Consider the following 20,144-nt stretch of genomic DNA (forward strand, 5'->3'; position numbering starts at 1 on the left):
GGGCACAGCGTGGCTTATGGCTGCCACCAAGAGTGAGGAGTTGGACACTGTTGGGGGGCAGCTCCTTCATCCTTCCAGACTCCCAGGCATTGGGGTGGCTGGGAATGGGCCCTAAAGGTCGCTGTGAGCTGGCCAAGACAGGGCGGGCCGTGCTGGTTGGGCGGCGCCTGCAGAGTGAGACTCATGGCTGCACACTCCCGTGGCTGCTGTGTGGACCCCAAACACAGGGGCCTGAACTCTGGCAAGGCTCAGCCGGGGCTAGACAGGCAGGGGCACGGCCGTGGTGTGGGGTGCTGACTCAGCCCAGTGGATCCATTCCTTTCCGTCATATTGGTGACAGCATCCACACCACGAGCCCTCTGAGGCTGGGCCAACAGCCCTGTGGGACTAAGGAGTCAAGGCTGCCCAGCGGCCTGGAGTCACTCAGTGGGCTGCAGCCTGGCTTTGTGGCCCCGCCTCTGCTCAGCCCTCTGGGTCTGTGTGTCGCCCAAGCCTCTCACCACTCCTTGAGCATGCCGTGGTCCTGGCCTGTGAGCCTCTGTGGGCGTGACTTTCTCTTGTGGCTTCCTCCCTCCTTCCAAGTCCAGGCAGATGCGCCCTCTTTCCCAAACCCATCCCCTACACCCCGTCAGAGGGACTTCCTCCCGCCTTGGGGGTCTCAGCCCATTTTGTCCTCATGCCCCGCCTGGTGGGTCATGGTTCCTGCCTGAGCCTGTGTCCCTGTGGCCCGCACGTTCCTCGAGGGTGAACACGGCCTTCTCCAGTTCTGAATCCCTCATCGTCCACCTGCGTCCCTGCTACGGCCTCTCCCATGGGCTCTCACCAGGTGCTGGGTTAAATGGGGTTGAATACAGACCTCCTAAGGGGCCAAAGCCACTGCTTCTGTGTGTTTAGGGCGGGATTGGGATGGGCTCGGGCTTCCTAAGTAGTGACTGTGACTCCACTGGGTGACCTGGCTCCTGCTACCTCTCATAGCAGAGTGAGGGTCCCCTTCTTCCTTGCTGGACACAGGGCACACTTCTGGGTGGGAGACAGGGGCCTTTTTCACCAGCTCCCACCTGCCCTCTGCGAAAAGCTGTGAACATGAAAGCACCGACATTTGACAGCAGCCTCCTCCCCTGACGTCTGAGCCGCCAGAGGCAAGCTGGGAGGGCGCGGGGCTGGGTCGGGAGACGGCGAGTGAGCACGTGGCGGGAGGCTGTGCTGAACCCCACGTCGGGCTTTACGGGTGGAGTTTCAGGCACAGTCGTGAGATTTCAAATTGTGAGTGGGAACTTCAGGACCCCCTGACTTCCACGGCAGAAGCGGTCTCCCGCTTCGCCCACACCTGCAAGTCTGGTCTGCCCCTTACCGGCCACGGGTCCTGCTCTCCCATGGCCTAGAGGCCTCACGTGCCTCCTGCCTCCTCCCCAGGCCAGGCAGGTGGTGATGATGAAGGAGTGAGAGGTTCACAGCTGGGGATTTCCCTGCCCATCAGGCGCCAGCTCCGGCCTCACCAGCAGACACTTCCTGCTCTGTCCCAGCCGGGTCTTGTCCGCATCTCGCCCCGAGGAGCAGGTGTGCAGCTCCTGAGTGACGCGAGGCACACAGGGCCGTCCTGACCTCGCTCCACCCACTTCACAGCGGCAGCCTGGGTCAGGAGAGAGGGCAGCGATTCCTCCCACGATGCCCTGGCCTTGGAGAAAGGCAGCCCGGGCAGTTGCTGGGAGAATACATGGAGATGACAAAAGCAATCACAACTGAGAGCTGACTTTGTTTACTGAGTGCTTGCCGTGCCCTGGGCCTTGTTCTGGCCCTTTCTGCTGGCGCTTGTGGAAGCCTCACGATCGCCTTGCAAAGTGGGTTTATGAAGCATGTTTCACAGATGAGGAGGCTGAGGCTCGGAGAAATGACCTGCTAGGCTCATTCAGCCGGGAAGGGGTGAGGCTGACACTAAGGGCTATGATGTGTGACTGTTGGTGGGAAGTATTCAATGGGGGAATTTTGTCCCCGAGAGACCTGATCCCAGGAACCGACGTTTAAGAAGAAGGGCCAAGTCTTGGGGCTGGCAGCGCTGAGGTCAACCAGGCCAGGCCTGGGCTGTGCTGTTCCCTCCCAGGGGACAGAGCAGAGCACTTGGCCCTTCACTAAGCCCTCCCGCCTCTGTGCTCTCTTTGGCTCTTCACGGCAGCCTTGGAAAGTAGGAGTTAAGATTCCCATCTCCTAGTTGGGAAAACTGAGGCCTGAGATGGGAAGTCCCTGCCCAGCATGGAATACCAGAGAGGGAGGAGTTGACCCATAACTTCGACCTTGGCACCTGCAGCCTCCCCTGCCCTTTCCCTGGTAGGGGTGAGGCTGCTGTGTGGGTGTGGGGGTGATTCACACGGGCCACGTGGGCGGGCGGGCGGGCAATGCAGCTGTGGCTGGTGGGCGTGGCCTGCCTGGCGCCGAGGGCAGGTGGCCCAGCCAGTTTTGCCTCTGATGCCTCATTCCAGCCATCCCTCTGCCTGCAATGAGAGCTTTCCACCGCCTCAGCCACCGTCCCACCCAGGGGCCTTGGGCCCCAGACCTGCGGTGATCTCAGAGCAAGGGTTGCCACAACCACTCAGAACCAGGTAAGTCTTCCCTGCACAAAGCAGCTGGTCATCTCCAAGTTCCCTGGGGAGCCCAGAGCATGGCCCTCAGAGGTCCTCTGGGCCATGTCTGCCCTTGGCCAATAAGCCTTGGGAGGAGGGCTGGAAGGAGCTTGGGCCCCAGCGAGGAAAGCAAGGCCGTGCGCTCTTGACTGGAGGGACGTGTGAGAACACAGGTCCTTACAGACTCAGGAACATTGCCCTGAGGTTTGGGGATCCTGGGAAGGGACATCTCAATCTCACCACTGCTGAGGGGCAGAGGAGAGGCTCCTGCCTCCCCAGGCTGGCCCAGGGAGGCGGCTTTCTGGGGCAGGAGTGTGATGGGAGTTCAGGATGGGAGGCGGTGGCCCCACCGCGGGAGAGGGATGAGGCCCAGGCATCTCACAGGCGCTGAGTCAGCAGCTGTGGCTCCGCGGCCTGGTCTGTCGCCCAGGAAAGACCATTTCAATCAGTGTCAGGGATTGGGAGAGAGAGGGAAGGCCAGGGCAACAAGACAGTCCAGCAGGTGAGAACGTGGGGCTTATGGGGTGACTTAGGGAGCTAATGATAGCTGCTGCGGCCCTCGTCCGGAGTTCCCTGAGCCTCTCCTGCCCCAGAGGCCCACGGCAGGCCACATTCTCAGGCCCAGGGAAGGCAGAGAGCAACCAGCTCTCGGGGCCACAGAGTCCTTGGGGACCATTCAGCCCACTTCTCAGAAAGGAAAACAGAGGCCCTGGGAGGGGTGAGACGTGCCCTTCATCTGTCTCCTTCATGCTCGCTCGGTGCCTCCCAGCCTTTTAGTTCACCAAAGGCCACGTGTGGATGGGGAAAGCCAAAAAGGCTGCCCGTCCTCATCAGGCCGTGACTGGACATGGGAAGGCCGGGAACCCAGGAGTCCCTCTCGGGGGGCTGCTCCACCTGCCTGGCCTCAAGGTTCCTACGCTCCAGGCCCAAAGCTCTCCCTCACTGATACCTCACCAGTCCTGAGCCTGCTCCCTTTGAGTTGGAGGGCGGGGGACTCTCTCCAGCCTGATGACATCCGGTTCCGGAAACTTCCTCCAGGAAGCTTTCCTATTGGGGTAGGATCACCAGTGGCCCCAGCTCCACCCCACCCGGCTGGGTTCTTCTTACAGAAATCCATCTTCCTGCCCCCACCTATGTGCCTCTGGGTGAGTCCCCTGAGGGTGACTCAAGCTGAGAGTGGCACCCCCTGACTGCACAGTCACCACCTGTCCACACAACCCTTTCCCAGCCCATGTCCTCCCTCTGTGGCCAGCTGGCCTCCTTCCCCATCCCTGTGGCCCCTGCAGCAGCCTCCTCCTGGCCCCTGCCTTCTGGTTTCCCCCACCCCGCAATGCAGCACCCAACTCCCAGCTGCCCCCAAGGGTCAGCCATAGCTCTTTATGTTTAATAAAAACTTTATTTATTTTTTATTCATTTTTTTGAGATGGAGTCTCGCTCTGTTGCCCAGGCTGGAGTGCAGTGGCACAATCTCGGCTCGCTGCAACCTCCGCCTCCTGGGTTCAAGTGATTCTCCTGCCTCTGCCCAACCTCCGCCTCCTGGGTTCAAGCAATTCTCCCGCCTCAGCCTCCTGAGTATCTGGGCCTACAGGTGTGCACCACCATGCCCGGCTAATTTTTTGTGTTTTAGTAGAGACAGAGTTTCACCATGTTGCCCAGGTTGGTCCTGAGCTTCTAAGCTCAGGCAATCTGCCCACCTTGGCCTCCCAAAGTGCTGGGATTACAGGTGTGAGCCACCGTGCCCGGCTAAAGCCACAGCTCTTATGCGGTGTGCAAGGACTTCACAGGGCCCAGCCTGCCCACACGGCTTTCGTTGCCAGGGTCCCCGTGAGCTCCCCAGGTTCTCTGGCCACAGCAGCTCCCGCCACTCCTGCTACTCCTGACCCTCCCAGGCCGTGCCCTCCGCCCGGCTTGTCCTTCCTCCACACAGCAGCCTGTACAGTCTGTCTTGGTCTTGTTGGAAGATGTATCAGTCCCCCTTCCCCAATCCCTACACCCCTTGGGGCTCAGCACCGTGTCCGGCCCACTCTGAGCATCAGTAAAGCAGGTCTGGACAGGGGGTCGGCCTCCTCCGCTGGGGTAAGGGGACTCAGCTACTCCCTGCAGGTGGGAGGGGAGTCTAATGGACGGGCAGCCATAAGCAGGTTACATGCAGCTTTGGGAGGGCCTGGGAGATGATCGGTGTGTTGGCTACAGAGACCACCTGGACACTGAGGAATCCAAAACACCCGAGGAGCGTGAGGACGTGTTACTAGGAGCATAACATCTAGAGCAAAGGAGGTGATAATCTTGCTCTGCGGAGGTCAGAACTGTTTGAGAGCTGCTCATCACGAAATTGGAGAGGGGCCTCGAGAAAACAGCTGGTGCCCAGGAGTCCGCCTGGGGACTGGTCAGCTGAGATGGTGTCGTGAGAGAGGATCGGGGCATGGTGGTCTCTACTGGGACACCTTCCTGGGCTCTCCTAGGACCATATAGCATCAGGAGTGCTAGAGCAGGCAGCTGGGGAAGCTTTGGGGACAGCTTCTGTGTCCTTGAAGAAGGATTGGTGACCTGGGAAGGGAGGAGTGAGCTTCCTGTCCCAGGGAGTGTGAACGGGAGCTGGATACAGCCACACGGGGATCCTAAACTCCCTGAAGCTCCCCCCGTCCCCTCGGCCTGAGCATCTGCCCTGTGGTTGTATTCCAGCCATGAATGCCCACCCCAAGGAGACGGTGCCTCTCATGGGCAAGAGAGTTGCCGCCCCCAGTGGGAACCCTGCCGTCCTGCCAGAGAAGAGGGCGGCGGAGATCACCCCCACAAAGAAGAGGTGGGTCCGGAGGGCTCGGGACTGGGACTGCGGCACTGTGAGGGTCATGAGCGGGGGGCCTGGCAACCCCCAGGGAGCTGTTGCCTTGGGGAGACCTGAGACTCTCAGTCTCGCCTGGGTGACCCGGTGCCTGGCGAGGTATGACTGGGGGATGGTGCTGGGGGGAGCAGAGCACACTCAGGGGGCTGAGCTGCGGTGGTCAGTGTGACTGGCACAATTAGGGAAGCCTCCTTGGAGGGATCAGGGGGTGCTGAGGCAGGAGCGGTCAGGAGGACTCCTCAGGGAGGTGAGGGATGGCTGGAGCCATCCTTGAGATGAGGAGCAGAATGCTGGGTGGAAGTTCCAGGTGACCTGGACCCACTGCCGGGCACATTTTCCGCACACACCAACAGCTTTCCATCCACCGTGCGCCCAGCCGGGTTATTCAAGCTCTTGAACTCCACCTTTGGAATGGGGACACCGGCAGTGGCACCAACGATAGGATGACGGTTAATTGGGATCAAGTCAGCAACGTGTTCAGTGTGGCACCTGGCACGCGGTCAGAGCTCAGCACGTGCTGGCATTGAGAGTGTTCTGTGACCCTCACCATCATCATTGTCCCCATCCCTCTACGGGGTCCCTGGGAACTGGACCGGGCTGGAATGATCAGCTTTACTTCTTGGCTGGGGACATGGAGGAGGCCTGGAGCAGAGAAGGGGCCTCTCTAGGGTCACCCGTCCCGCCCCTCTGCTGCCTCCATTGTAGATTCTGCACCCCCAGCTGATTCGGTGCCTCTCAAGCTGTCCCCCCAGCCCACTCCATCTGTGCGTCCCTCGAACCCGGGGTGGGCCTGCCTCCTCTGCCTGTATCCCAGGCCCACTTTGGGCCAGGGTTGGGCTTGCTGCTTCCCCTCTGTTAGTTGGAGCTGTAATCACTGAGGTGTCCTGTGTACCAGCCCCAGGGTTGGGCTCAGGATAACAAGCTTGGGACATGGAGAGAAAAATGGCCACGACTGCTCACAGTCTGGTGAAAGGGGAGTCGAGGAGAGAGTGGGAAGCCACCAGAGAGAGGTGAACTAGCCCCGTGGGGCCTGAAGAGTGGCAGGTTATTCTGATCCTGTAGGCAGTCTCAGGGGACTTCCTGGAGGAGGTGGTGCTAGAGAAGATGTGGAGAGGAAGGAAAAGTACATCTGAGGCAGAGAGACATAGGAGCAGTGGCTCAGGGTGGGGGCACCGAGGTGAGGAGTCTGGTGTAGCTGAAACGCTGGGCGGTAGAGGAGTCTTTGGGGAGATGAGTCCCCTTGACTTCCTTGGCGGTCAGTCAAGGAAATTGGACAATCCTGAGGGCAGTGGGGAGCCACGGAGGGATTTTTTGTGGGAGGGAGGGCATGGTGAGATGTGCCTTTTGGAGAGGTGACTGTGGGGGATCTGCGTGGATGATGGATTGGAGGAGAGGCTGATGGCAGGGAGACCATGAGGAGGCCTTTGGGAAGCCCAGGTGATAGGTGGTGATGTGTGAGCCTGGATGGTCAGGGATAAAGAGGAGGGGACAGCGCAGAGGGCTGTCAGTATGGTAGGGTCTGCAGAACCAGGCATGGGAGGTAAGGGAGAAGGAGGAATCCCCGTGGGAGGGCCTGGAGGGATGGTGGGGCCGTCTCTGACATGGTGCACCAGAGGAGAAGATCCAGGTCAGGAGGAATGAGCCAAATTCAGTTGTGAAATGTTGGGTAAGAGGTGCCTGAGGGACACCCAGGTGGAGGCCCCATCTTGGAATGCAAGAGGGAAAACTGGTGGAAGAGGAGCCAGACAGGTGTCATGTGGGGCCAAGGGGGCAGCCTGGGTCTGGGTGGACTTGTCCAGGGAAGGGCCGAGACATCCCTGAGCTAAGCGGGCAAGGACCACCTCCCTGGCTGTCCTCTCACTTCCCCCGCCGTTCTCACTTTTCCAGGGGAGGGTTGGACCTCGGGAAAAAATTGGGGACAGTTTTGGGAGAATCCCAGGTTCTTTCCTCAGCAGGACCCGTCAAGCCACCTGCTCTGAGCCCATCCCCCCATTCATAGACTTAGCTCCAGGTTTAGTTCTGCAAAGCCTCCTCAGCCCAACCAAGGGCTGAGCTTGATGTGCCTCCTGAATTGGTGTCCACTCCTCTGTCCCAAAGGCTCTCTGAGGACCCTCATGTGAAGGTTTGGTCATCCCCCTCAGAACTGAGTAGGGGACTTGGGCCTAGAGAGAAACAGAAAATATAAGAATAGGCTGGGCACAGTGGCTCAAGCCTGTAATCCCAGCACTTTGGGAGGCCAAGATGGGTGGATCACAAGGTGAGGAGATCAAGACCATCCTGGCTAACACGGTGAAACCCTGTCTCTACTAAAAAATACAAAAAACTAGCCGGGCGAGGTGGCGGGCGCCTATAGTCCCAGTTACTTGGGAGGCTGAGGCAGGAGAATGGCATAAACCCAGGAGGCGGAGCTTGCAGTGAGCTGAGATCCGGCCACTGCACTCCAGCCTGGGCGACAGAGCGAGACTCTGTCTCAAAAAAAAAAAAAAAAAAAAAAAATAAATTAAAGCCGGGCGCGGTGGCTCACGCCTGTAATCCCAGCACTTTGGCGGCCAAGGCGGGTGGATCATGAGGTCAGGAGATGGAGACCATCCTGGTTAACACAGTGAAACCCCGTCTCTACTAAAAATACAAAAAATTAGCCAGGCATAGTGGCGGGTGCCTGTAGTCCCAGCTACTCAGGAGGCTGAGGCAGGAGAATGGTGTGAACCTGGGAGCGGGAGCTTGCAGTGAGCCGAGATCACGCCACTGCACTCCAGCCTGGGCGCAGACCAAGACTCCATCTCAAAAAAAAAAAAAAAAAAAAAGAATAAATTAAAGCCGGGCGCGGTGGCTCACGCCTGTAATCCCAGCACTTTGGGCGGCCAAGGCGGGTGGATCATGAGGTCAGGAGATGGAGACCATCCTGGTTAACACAGTGAAACCCCGTCTCTACTAAAAATACAAAAAAATTAGCCAGGCATAGTGGCGGGTGCCTGTAGTCCCAGCTACTCAGGAGGCTGAGGCAGGAGAATGGTGTGAACCTGGGAGCGGGAGCTTGCAGTGAGCCGAGATCACGCCACTGCACTCCAGCCTGGGCGCAGACCAAGACTCCATCTCAAAAAAAAAAAAAAAAAAAAAAAAATAAATTAAAAGGCTGGGCGTAGTGGCTCACGTCTGTAATCCCAGCACTTTGGGAGGCCGAGGCAGGTGGATCATTTGAGGTCAGGAGTTTGAGACCAGTCTGGCCAACATGGTAAAACCCTGTCTCTACTAAAAATACAAAAATTAGCCAGGTGTGGTGGTGGGTGCCTGTAGTACCAATTACTCGGGAGGCTGAGGCAGGAGAATCGCTTGAACCCAGGAGGTGGAGGTTGCAGTGAGCCAAGATTGTGCCACTGCACTCCAGCCTGGGCAACAGAGCAAAACTCTGTTTCAAAAAAAGAATAAAAAAAAGAAAAGAAAAGAAAGGCCAGGTACAGTGGCTCCACCTGTAATCCCAGAACTTTGGGAGGTCAAGGCAGGTGGATCACAAAGTCAGGAGTTTGAGACTAGCCTGGCCAACATGGTGAAACCCCGTTTCTACTAAAAAAAACTACAAAAGTTAGGTGGGTGTGGTGGTAGGCACCTGTAATCCCAGCTACTTGGGAGGCTGAGGCAGGAGAATTGCTTGAACTTGGGAAGCAGAGGTTGCAGTGAGCCGAGATTGTGCCACTGTACTCTAGCCTGGGCGACAGAGCAAGATTCTGTCTTAAAAAAAAAAAGGAAAAAAAAATATAAATTATAGGTGAAGAAAGAGGGCAATGCTGACCCCTAAGGAAACAGGTACTAATGGTGGAATCAAAGGCACCAGGGAGTCTGGAGATGGGAGAGACTTTTGGACCTGGGAGTGTTCCTGAACTATCGTGCCATTCCCTGACAGTAGCTGTCATCTTGGCTTCCTTCCTGGACCCTGGAAAAGTGATGCCCAGGGTCAGAGATGCAGACTGATGGAGGTTGTGGAGGTACTGGCCTTGCAGAGCCCAGAGCACTTGAGCATTTCTTGGCACAGAGCAAATGAATAGGCAGTCTCCTTCCCAGTCCTGGACTGTTCAGGGATAGTTCTTTGACTTCAAAGGAACAGAAATGCAGTAGAAATGGTATAGAACTGCTCACCTGGGTCAGCCACACCCAGCTGGTGCCCTTTGGTCCGGAGAGAAGGCAGGAAGAAACAAACATCATCTACAGCAAGTCAGGAGCCGGGGTGTCACAGGGCTAAGGCTTTCCATGTGCTTATGACGCTGGGTGGGATGTGGTGTGTAAAATGACCAGTAGGGCAGGTACAGGACAGACCCTCACAGTCTAGCAGCTGCTTTGCCCCAGGAGTTAGGTCTTTGCCCAACAGTTGGGGTCCTTCCCAGCCCGACACTTATCACTGTCTTCTCATGTCTGGTGCTCCAGCTGACAAGGGCTTCCTTCTCCAGACATAGACCTCCCCTTCTCCTGAGGCTTTCTCATGCTGTTCTGCCTTTGGGGCTTTTCCCAAACCAGAGGATGGTGTCAAGACCCAGACCACATCCCACCCCAAAAGAGCACAGAGCCCTCCCTGATCCTGTCTTCACCTGGAAGGATCTTCTCTTCTTCTGAGCTCCCGTAGCCCAACCTCTCTCTGAAGAGGTTGACATGGTCATTGGGATGATGTGTTAGCTCTGGTTGAGATCTCTGAGTGTGGGGTCCCTGGAAGGTTCATCTCTTCCCTTCTGTCTCCTTGAGTTTCTTACACAGAGGATATTAGAAGCTTTTGAGCAAGTAGATGAGTCAATAAAAGGGCAGGCAGGAGGCCGGGCGCGGTGGCTCACGCCTGTAATCCCAGCACTTTGGGAGGCCGAGGCAGGTGGATCATGAGGTCAGGAGATGGAGACCATCCTGGCTAACACGGTGAAACCCCATCTCTACTAAAAATACAAAAAATTAGCTGGGTATGGTGGCGGGCGCCTGTAGTCCCAGCTACTCGGGAGGCTGAGGCAGGAGAATGGCGTGAACCTGGGAGGCGGAGCTTGCAGTGAGCCGAGATCGCGCCACTGCACTCTAGCCTGGGCGACAGAGCGAGACTCCATCTCAAAAAAAAAAAAGAGCAGGCAGGAAAATGAGCTGGTGAGCAAGCAGCTGGGTGGCCCAGCACAGCCCTTGGCATGCATGAGGACACTATGGAGCGATGAGGAAATGCTTCTTCCTTTCCCTCGGGTTCTCAGCCTCAGGTCTGGAGTGGATACGTACTCTTGTGATATGGCTTTCTGGACCATCTTTGGGTCCCTGTGGACTCTGGGAGAAGGCCTTGAGTAGGTAGGGAGGTGGGGCAGAGACAAAGGACTGCTCCTCATCTTCTTGTGAGAGATTGGGAAGGGGATGAGGCTTAGGAGAGGTAAACGCTTTAAGCACCTGAGAGCACAGTGGAAGTCACCTGAAGGATGCAACCTCCCAACATTTTGGTTTAAGGTTATGTAGGTTTATTTGCTTATTGGTCCTGTCTACCTATCCTACCCTCCCAATTACTTATTATCCATCCATCCATCATTTATTCACCCATCCATCATCTATTCATCCATCCATCCATCCATCCGTCATTTATTCATCCATCCATCCATCCATCCATCATCCATCCACTCATCTACCCATCATCCATCCATCATCCATCCATCCATATATCATCTGTCCATCCATCCATCATCCATCCACTCATCTACCCATCCCATCATCCATCCATCCATTCATCATCCATCCACTCATCTACCCATCCCATCATCCATCCATCCATCCATCCATCCGTCATTTATTCACCCATCAATCATCTACCCATCCATCCATCCATCTGTCATCCACCCATCCCTCATTCTATCATCTCTCCATTATTCATTCATCCATTTACCTGGGCATCTATACAACCAACCATCCTTCCTTCCACTCATTTGTCTTTCACTCATTATCTATCTTCCCACTCACTCACCAATGAAGACTTCTGAGCATTAGGACCAGTGTTGGGAATCAAGGATAATTCAACTGTAGTCTCTGCCATTGAGGAATGTACAGCTGTAGGATGGTGTATTGTCCAGAGTGTGGAAAATCGTGTCCTCACTGTACTATTTCTTGGTCAGTTCTGACCAACTCACTGGAACAGCAGCTCTGGAAGGGACGGAAATTTTGTCCACTTGTTCACTACTGTATCCCCAGCTGCAGAAACGGTGCCTGGCACGTTGTAGATGCTCAATAAATATTTGTGGAGTAAATGCACCACTGAGGAATGCAGACAGGTAGGGTGATGGGGAGCAGGGGAGGGAGTGGACCAACAGTCTTGGGGAAAAAGCTGTGGGTATAGGGCTTGGAGCTCCGTCTGGAGGTAATTTGGCAAATCTCAACCAGGACGTTTTGGGGCTGAACCACCAGCAAATGTGTTTGGAGTTTCTGGGTCAGGCTGCTGTCGCAGAGTGACTACTGCAGGGTGAAAGTTCTGGGGCGCTGCAGGGCTGCAGGGAAGTGGCAATCAGACTGATTGACCTCCGATGTCCACTTCAGCTGGACATTCCGTAAGAGGACGACCCCAGAACTGCCCTGGCTCCAGGTTCCAGGCCTTAGCAATCATCTGGCCCAACCATCATCCATTCAGGTGAAGATGGCTGGCCCAGAGACGGCAAGTGACCATCTGGGGTCACACAGGAGGGAGAGGCAGAGCTGGATTAGAACCCAGGCTTTAGTTCCCAGGCAAGGGTTTAACTCCTGTGTTCATCTTTCCTTTTGGAAGAAGAGTTTGACTGGTAGCTCAGGTCAGAAGGTTCCTTTTGGTGGGCAGGAGACTGGCAGGTGAGGCAGGTGAGACTGGCAGCCAGTAGTGCCCTCCACCCCACGTAGCCCCATTTCTGGATTAGCGCTGAGCCTTTCAGGCTTGTCTGTGGCTGGAGGAAAGGGCAGGGTTTCCTCGGGCAAGCCCGGGGTCTCTCCTGCTTGCCTCATCCTAGGAAGTGGCTGTGCCAAGCAACCTCCCTTTGGGGCCAACCCCTGGAGCTAGTTTAGCTGGAAGAAGGCTCAGATTGCTAAGGTGAGAGCAAAGAAGCGCAGATTGTGGTATGGACTGTGAGCCTGGACATAGGGAAGCAGGTTCTTTGACCAACTTAGCTTTTACCCTGGGGGGTGACCATGGATGAGCTGCTTCTCCATACTGAGCCTCAGTTCTCTCGTCTGCAGAATGGGGCCACAGTCCCTTCCCTGCTACCCTCCCTCCTGAATCTGACATGGCTGAGACTGCCCTTTGGGAGCTCTTCTGTAGTCTTGTGAGGAAGGAAGGGCCATGTTGGTACTTCTGGACCTGAGAACGAAGGAGGCAGCAAAGGTGCTTCGGAGCCCCGTGTGCCTGGAGAGGCCCTGCTGGTCAGGAGGCCACAGTCCCTGGCCAGGACACAGAGGCTGTAGTTGTCCTGTAGCAGCTGCAGGGCAGGAGCGTTGCTGCCACCGAGATCGCCCTCAGCCTGATCCTCACAGTCTGGGTTGTCGTCAGCCGGAAGGCTCTTCTCTGTGCGTTTGATTATGTTTCCAAGGACATGGGTGCCTGAGTTTGTGGGTGTGTCTGAAGGTGGAACTGGGCTGTGTCTGACTGGGAGTCACATCTTGGGTGTATGTCTTACTTCTCATAGGCCAGTCTCTCTCCTTCTCTGGGGCTCAGCCAGGCCACAGGGCCCTGGGCCTCTGTCTGTCTTCTCCCAGCCCAAGGAGAAAGCTGCCTTTACCCCACCCCTCCCCTCCACTGCTCCCCTCCATTGCCTGAGATGGTTTCCTGGGTTTTCCTTCTCCACAGGGAATTCCCAGCCCTGTCCTCTGACCCCTCAAGTCCTCCCTGCTCTAGATCAGCCTTTTTTTTTTTTTTTTCTAGAGGAATCTCCCTCTGTCACCCAGCCTGGAGTGCAATGGCACGATCTTGGCTCACTGCAACCTCCACCTCCTGGGTTCAAGAGATTCTCCTGCCTCAGTCTCCCACGTCGATGGGATTACAGGCGCCTGCCACCACGCCTGGCTGCTTTTTGTATTTTTAGTAGAAATGGGGTTTCACCACATTGGCCAGGCTGGTCTCGAGCTCCGGACCTCAAGTGATCCTCCAGCCTCCGCCTCTCAAAGTGCTGGGATTACAGACTCGAGCCACTGCGCCCAGCCTAGATCAGCCATTTTCAGCCCGTTTTCTGCTGTGACAAACAGTACAAGTGCTGATCAACGGGGGCAAGTATAACTCTGGCCATCTCCCTCTCCCTCAAGAGCCAGGAAGGCCCACATAGATCTCAGAGTCTAGGGACTGCCCCTCAGAAGGGGTCTGACTTCAGACCTGAGGCCTGGGGGCGGGTAGGTGGTGACGGGAAAACCTAGCTCCCAGTACCATCTTCCCCATCCTTGAGGTGTCCTTTGTACCTGGAGGTGGCTGCAGGCAGGGCAACCTGGCTCAAGTGTTAGACCCCCCTCTGTAGAGACTCAGGTTCATCCACCCGGTATTTCTAGCAGAAGAGTCACCCAGACTCAGTTTTTTTTTTTTTTTTTTTTTTGAGAAGGAGTCCCGCTCTGTCACCCAGGCAGTAGCACGATCTTGGCTCACTGCAACCTCTGCCTCCTGGGTTCAAGCAATTCTCCTGCCTCAGCCTCCTGAGTAGCTGGGACTACAGACGCGCACCACCACACTCAGCCAATTTTTGTATGTTTAGTAGACACAGGATTTCGCCACGTTGGCCAGGCTGGTCTCAAACTCCTGACCTCAACTGATCTGCCCACTTCGACCTCCCAAAGTGCTGGGATTACAGGCATGAGCCACCACACCTGGCCCAGCCCAGCTTTGAATCTGGACTTTGCTACCTATCTGCTGTGTGACCTTCATCTACAGATAGAAGCTACATGTCTCCACGGGAGGCATTCCTCACCTTGACTTTGTAAATTAGCCGCTAATTGACACTACAGGACAAGAGACTAGAAATTGTCCTCCCTCACCCGCCCCCACTGAGACAAATGCATATCTGACTGCTTCCCCTATGCATCTATGAGTCTATGTTTTTTTTTTTTTTTTTTTTTTTTTTTTTATGAGATGGAGTCTCGCTCTGTCACCAGGCTGGAGTGGAATGGCACGATCTTGGCTCACTGCAACCTCCACCTCCCAGGTTCAAGTGATTCTCCTGCCTCAGCCTCCTGAGTAGCTGGGATTATAGGCATGCGCCACCACGCCAGGCTAATTTTTGTATTTTTAGTAGAGACGGGGTTTCTCCATATTGGTCAGGCTGGTCTCGAACTCCCGACCTCAGGTGATCTGCCCTCCTCGGCCTCCCAAAGTGCTGGGATGACAGGCGTGAGCCACCGCGCGTCTATGATTATCTTTTGTTAAGTGCAGATTTACTGAGTGCAAGATGAATCCATAATTGACTGTTTCCTCTACCCGCCCCTTTTTACATGCAACACATATGCTCAGCAAACAGAATCGAAGCCTCACAAGAACATGGCCCTACGTGCCCTGTTTCCTTCCTTCCTTCCTTCCTTCCTTCCTTCCTTCCTCCCTTCCTCCCTTCCTCCCTTCCTCCCTTCCTTCCTCCCTCCCTCCCTTCCTTCCTTCCTCCCTTCCTTCCTTCCTCCCTTCCTTCCTTCCTTCCTTCCTCCCTTCCTTCCTCCCTTCCTTCCTTCCTTCCTCCCTCCCTTCCTTCCTTCCTTCCTCCCTTCCTTCCTTCCTTCCTCCCTTCCTTCCTTCCTCCCTCCCTCCTTCCTTCCTCCCTTCCTCCCTTCCTTCCTTCCTTCCTCCTTCCTTCCTTCCTCCCTTCTTCCTTCCTCCCTTCCTTCCTTCCTCCCTTCCTTCCTTCCTCCCTTCCTCCCTTCCTTCCTTCCTTCCTCCCTCCTTCCTTCCTCCCTCCTTCCTTCCTCCCTTCCTTCCTTCCTTCCTTCCTCCCTTCCTTCCTCTTTTCCTTCCTTCCTTCCTTCCTTCCTCCCTCCCTTCTTCCTTCTTTCCTCCTTCCTTCCTTTCTTCCCTCCCTCCCTCCCTCCCTCCCTCCCTTCCTTCCTCCCTCCCTCCCTCCCTCCCTCCTTCCTTCCTCCTCCCTCCCTCCCTCCCTTCCTTCCTTCCTTGCTTCTTTCCTTTTTCTTTTTTCTTTTTTTTTGAGACAGAGTCCTGCTCTGTCACACAGGCTGGAGTGCAGTGGCGTGTTCTCGGCTCACTGCCACCTACGCCTCCTGGGTGCAAGCGATTCTCCTGTCTCAGCCTCCAGAGTAGCTGGGATTATAGGTGTGTGCCACCATACCTGGCTACTATTTTTTTTTTTTTTTTTTTTTGCATTTTAAGTAGAAACGGGGTTTCACAATGTTGGCCAGGCTGGTCTCCAACTCCTGACCACAGGTGATCTGCCCGCCTCAAGCCTCCCAAGGTGCTGGGATTATAGCCCCTGCACCCGGCCTGCTCCCTCTTTTTTTTTTTCTTCCTCCTTCCTCTCCTGCCCACTTTTTGCCTTTAAATATTGAGGCCCTCAAAATCCTGTTCAGAGGAGAAAGTGTGGGCCACAGATCCTGCTGGGGCTTGTGTGTCTTTTTCCTGGGTGTGTCCTCAACCTTGGCAAAATAAACCTCTACATCAACCCGGATCGCCTCAGTCCTTTTCTTCGGTTGTTCACACTTGACTGGCAGCTCCCTGAAGACCATCTGTGAAATGTAGGTGATAATGACAGTGACCGTCTCCGAGGGCTCCCAGGAGGGCTGGGCAAGGCCATTTGGGCTCAGAGCTGGCCAGGGTGTGTGCTCAGCATGGGGGCACCCTCTGTGGCCGGGAGGCAGGACACAGGCAGACAGGCTCTGCCTGGCTCGGCCCTGACGAACTTCCTCCATGTTCCCTCAGTGCACACTTCTTCCTGGAGATAGAAGGGTTTGAGCCCAACCCTACGGTTGCCAAGACCTCTCCCCCTGTTTTCTCCAAGCCCATGGATTCCAACATCCGGCAGTGGTGAGTATGGGCCCCAGCCCAACCCCCTGCCCTGGGCCCAGCCCTCAGCTCCAGAATGTGGCCAGTGACTTACCCTGGGTCATGGGGCCAGGCCTCGCTGTGGCATGCTCCCACTGTCTATTATAAAACTTTATTATTATTGTTATTTATTTATTTGAGACAGAATGTCATTCTGTTGCCCACACTGGAGTGCAGTCGCCTAATCTCAGCTCACTGCAGCCTCCACCTCCCGGGTTTAAGTGATTCTCCTGCCTCAGTCTCCCAAGTAGCTGGGATTACAGGCACATGCCACCACGCCTGGCTAGTTTTTGTATTTTAGTAGAGATGATTTAGTAGAGACAGTTTAGGTTCACCATGTTGGCCAGGTTGGTCTTGAACTCGCGACCTCAAGTAATCCACCTGCCTCGGCCTCCCAAAGTGCTGGGATTACATGCATGAGGTACCTCATCTGGCCCATTTTAAAACTTTAAAACCCTCTCTGTTCCCTCCGCCAACACCTCCAGCATCTCTGGCAACTGTGATGACATGGACTCCCCCCAGTCTCCTCAGGATGATGTGACAGAGACCCCATCCAATCCCAACAGCCCCAGGTAAGTCTGCCCCTCTCCCTCCTCCCACTGTGCCCACTCAGGCTGGGGGTGCCAGAGAGGCAGGATCCGGGGCCCTGCAGGAAAGAGAAAGAATCCACCATTCCTGGGGGTTGGGACAAGTGGAGTCATGGGTCCATGGCAGGTAGGACGTTCTGGGGGAAGGAGTAGAATATTGAATTTTATAAAACCCATTCATTATGAAACATTCAAACAGCAGGACGCAGTGGAACAAGAACTGTAGCACGATACTGTTTATGTGAACTAAAAATACATGGCCGGGTGTGGTGGCTCACGCCTGTCATCCCAGCACTTTGGGAGGCCGAGGCGGGCAGATCATGAGGTCAGGAGTTCAAGACCAGCCTGACCAACATGGTGAAACCCCGTCTCTACTAAAAATACAAAAATTAGCCAGGCGTGGTGGCACATGCCTGTAATCCCAGCTACTCAGGAGGCTGAGGCAGGAGAATTGCTTGCACCCTGGAGGTGGAGGTTGCAGTGAGCTGAGATTGTGCCACTGTACTCCAGCCTGGGTGACAGAGCAAGACTCTGTCTCAAAAAAAAAAAAAAAAAGAAACAAAATACATGTGGCCAATATCCATATGCATTTTGCAAGAACACGTGGAAACAAAAGGAGATCATCCTGGCTAACCTGGTGAAACCCCGTCTCTACTAAAAATACAAAAAATTAACCGGGCGTGGTGGCGGGTGCCTGTAGTCCCAGCTACTCAGGAGGCTGAGGCAGGAGAATGGCATCATGAACCCGGGAGGCAGAGCTTGCGGTGGGCCAAGATGGCACTACTGCACTCCAGCCTGGGCGACAGAGCAAGACTCTGTCTCAAAAAAGAAAAAAAAAAAATTGAGACCATCCTGGCCAACATGGTGAAACCCTGTTTCCACTAAAAATACAAAAATTAGCTGGGCATGGTGGCGGGCGCCTGTAGTCCCAGCTACTCGGGAGGCTGAGGCAGGAGAATGGCGGGAACCCGGGAGGTGGAGCTTGCAGTGAGCCGAGATGGCGCCACCGCACTCCAGCCTGGGCGACAGAGCAAGACTCTGTCTGAAATAAAAAAAAAAACAAAAACAAAAGGAGACATCAGTGGTTACCACGGTTACTTATCTGGAGTGGGAGGACAGGGAGGGATAGATTTAAAAAGTTCAAACAACATAAAATATGAAATCTCATATTGTCAAGGTAATGTCTATTAATAGGCATAGATCCTTCCTGACCATTACTGCATGCAGCCAAATATAGGTATTTTGACAGAATGTGATTGCATGTGGATTACAAGGGGAGCCTGATTTGGCCACACAGCCCAGGGGTTTGCAGGCATTGTGACAGGCATGGGAGATGTTGGCGGCAGGTGCAGCGCCCTGTGGGCAGCTCTGGCGGGGAAAAGGAGAGATTGAGCTTGAGAGGACGTGTGTGGTGAGTTGGAAACATTTTCTGGCTCAGTGCACACCTGGCCAAGGAAGAGCACAGGAGGAAAAAGAGGCGGCTGAAGAAGCGCATCTTTGCAGCCGTGTCTGAGGGCTGCGTGGAGGAGCTGGTGGAGCTGCTGGTGGAGCTGCAGGAGCTTTGCAGGCGGCGCCGTGACGAGGATGTGCCTGGTGAGCGTCTGAGCCTGGCGGAGGGTACGGCGCTGGGGGCCCTGCTTGGTGTCCATCTTCCCCTCCCCTCACCAACCCGTGGGGCTGGAGTGTGAGGGGCCTTGAATTCTGGCGAGGGACTTTGAACTTGACTCCGAGGAGAATGGGGAACCACAGAAGGGTTTGGGCAGGTGAGAGTCGGGTGAGAGATGGGGGGTGAAGCTGGAGAAGGCCACTGTTCAGGCAGGGCTGGGACCCTGAAGCAGGGCGTGAGAAGGGGAACGGTTCTGGGCAGCTCCTCAGCCAGTAGCATGGGCAGGACTTGAGGACCTGGGGAGTGAGGGACAGGGGGGTCCAGCATGGTGCCATTTAGACTTGGGTAGCCTGGTGGCTGGTGGAGCCCTGAGTGTGCAGGGACCAGTGCAGTATCAGGTTGATGGGGAGGCCATGAGCTGAGCTTTATTTGCAGGCCAGGAGGAGGGGGCAGGCTGGAGACAGAGGTTCTGGGGTGGACAGTGGGAAGCCATACAGTGGGGAAAGAGTAAAAGGCCTCAGATAAGGCTCCCATGGGCCATAGAGAGCAAGGAGCCAGCAAAGGAGATGGAGGAGGAACAGCTGGAGAGGGAGGAGGAGAGCGGCCAAGTGTGAGACCTGGGAGCAGGGCTGTAGAGCACGGGCTTGAGGTCTGCGGCTGCAGCTCCCACACCCTCTGAGCTGGTCGGGCCAAGGGCAGCTGGGCCCCGCCTGTAGCTCCGTCCCATGGCCCTGCCTGCAGACTTCCTCATGCACAAGCTGACGGCCTCCGACACGGGGAAGACCTGCCTGATGAAGGCCTTGTTAAACATCAACCCCAACACCAAGGAGATCGTGCGGGTCCTGCTTGCCTTTGCTGACGAGAACGATATCTTGGGCAGGTTCATCAATGCCGAGTACACGGAGGAGGCCTACGAAGGTATCCCGCCCACAGGGGGCCCATGCAGACAGGAGTCTCTGAGGGTGGGGTGCAGGGCCGTGGGGCCGCGGGGCCACTGCTGGCCAGGCCACGTGGAGGCACGGCTGCCACTGAGGAGCCCCAAGCATGTAGCATGGTGCCCGGGAAGCTTCAGGTACCCCTCTCTTTCTTCCTTCATTCTGCAAATAATTTTGAGCACTGGTTCCATGCCAGGCGTTGTTTTTGGCATGGGCATGCATTGGTGAACAACACAGGTTAGTCACTGCTCTAAGGCTGGGCACGGTGGCTCATGCCTGGAATCCCAGCACTTTGGGAGGCAGAGGCGGGTGGTTCATCTGAGGTCAGGAGTTCAAGACCAGCCTGACCAATATGGTGAAACCCCGTCTCTACTAAAAATACAAAAATTAGCCGGGCGTGGTGGCAGGTGCCTGTAATCCCAGCTACTTGGGAGGTTGAGGCAGGAGAATCACCAGAACCCAGGAGGAGGAGGTTGCAGTGAGCCAAGATTGCCATCGCACTCCAGCCTGGGCAACAGCAGAACTCCATCTCAAAATAAATAAATAAGTAAAGAAAGAAAGAAAAAAGAAAAGAAACAAGGAAGGAAGGAAGG

The 20,144-nt window shown here is 55.6% G+C and overlaps 1 protein-coding gene across 2 annotated transcripts in view; it reads left to right on the forward strand.

Annotated features, from left to right (window-relative positions):
• Positions 1-2,495: 2,495 nt before the first annotated feature.
• TRPV3 (transient receptor potential cation channel subfamily V member 3) overlaps positions 2,496-20,144 on the forward strand; it is a 51,135-nt gene continuing 33,486 nt past the window's right edge. For both annotated transcript variants that reach the window (XM_033185092.1, XM_033185093.1), the window contains exons 1-6: positions 2,496-2,594; positions 5,298-5,418; positions 16,301-16,405; positions 16,909-16,995; positions 18,449-18,603; positions 19,358-19,534. In XM_033185092.1, coding sequence (XP_033040983.1) covers positions 5,300-5,418; positions 16,301-16,405; positions 16,909-16,995; positions 18,449-18,603; positions 19,358-19,534 — 643 coding nt within the window. In that variant the 5' untranslated portion in view covers positions 2,496-2,594; positions 5,298-5,299. The remainder of the gene's footprint in view (positions 2,595-5,297; positions 5,419-16,300; positions 16,406-16,908; positions 16,996-18,448; positions 18,604-19,357; positions 19,535-20,144) is intronic.

This window comes from Trachypithecus francoisi, unplaced genomic scaffold (assembly GCF_009764315.1).
Source record: "Trachypithecus francoisi isolate TF-2019V2 unplaced genomic scaffold, Tfra_2.0 Lachesis_group20, whole genome shotgun sequence".
In the NCBI taxonomy this organism is placed as follows: domain Eukaryota; kingdom Metazoa; phylum Chordata; class Mammalia; order Primates; family Cercopithecidae; genus Trachypithecus; species Trachypithecus francoisi.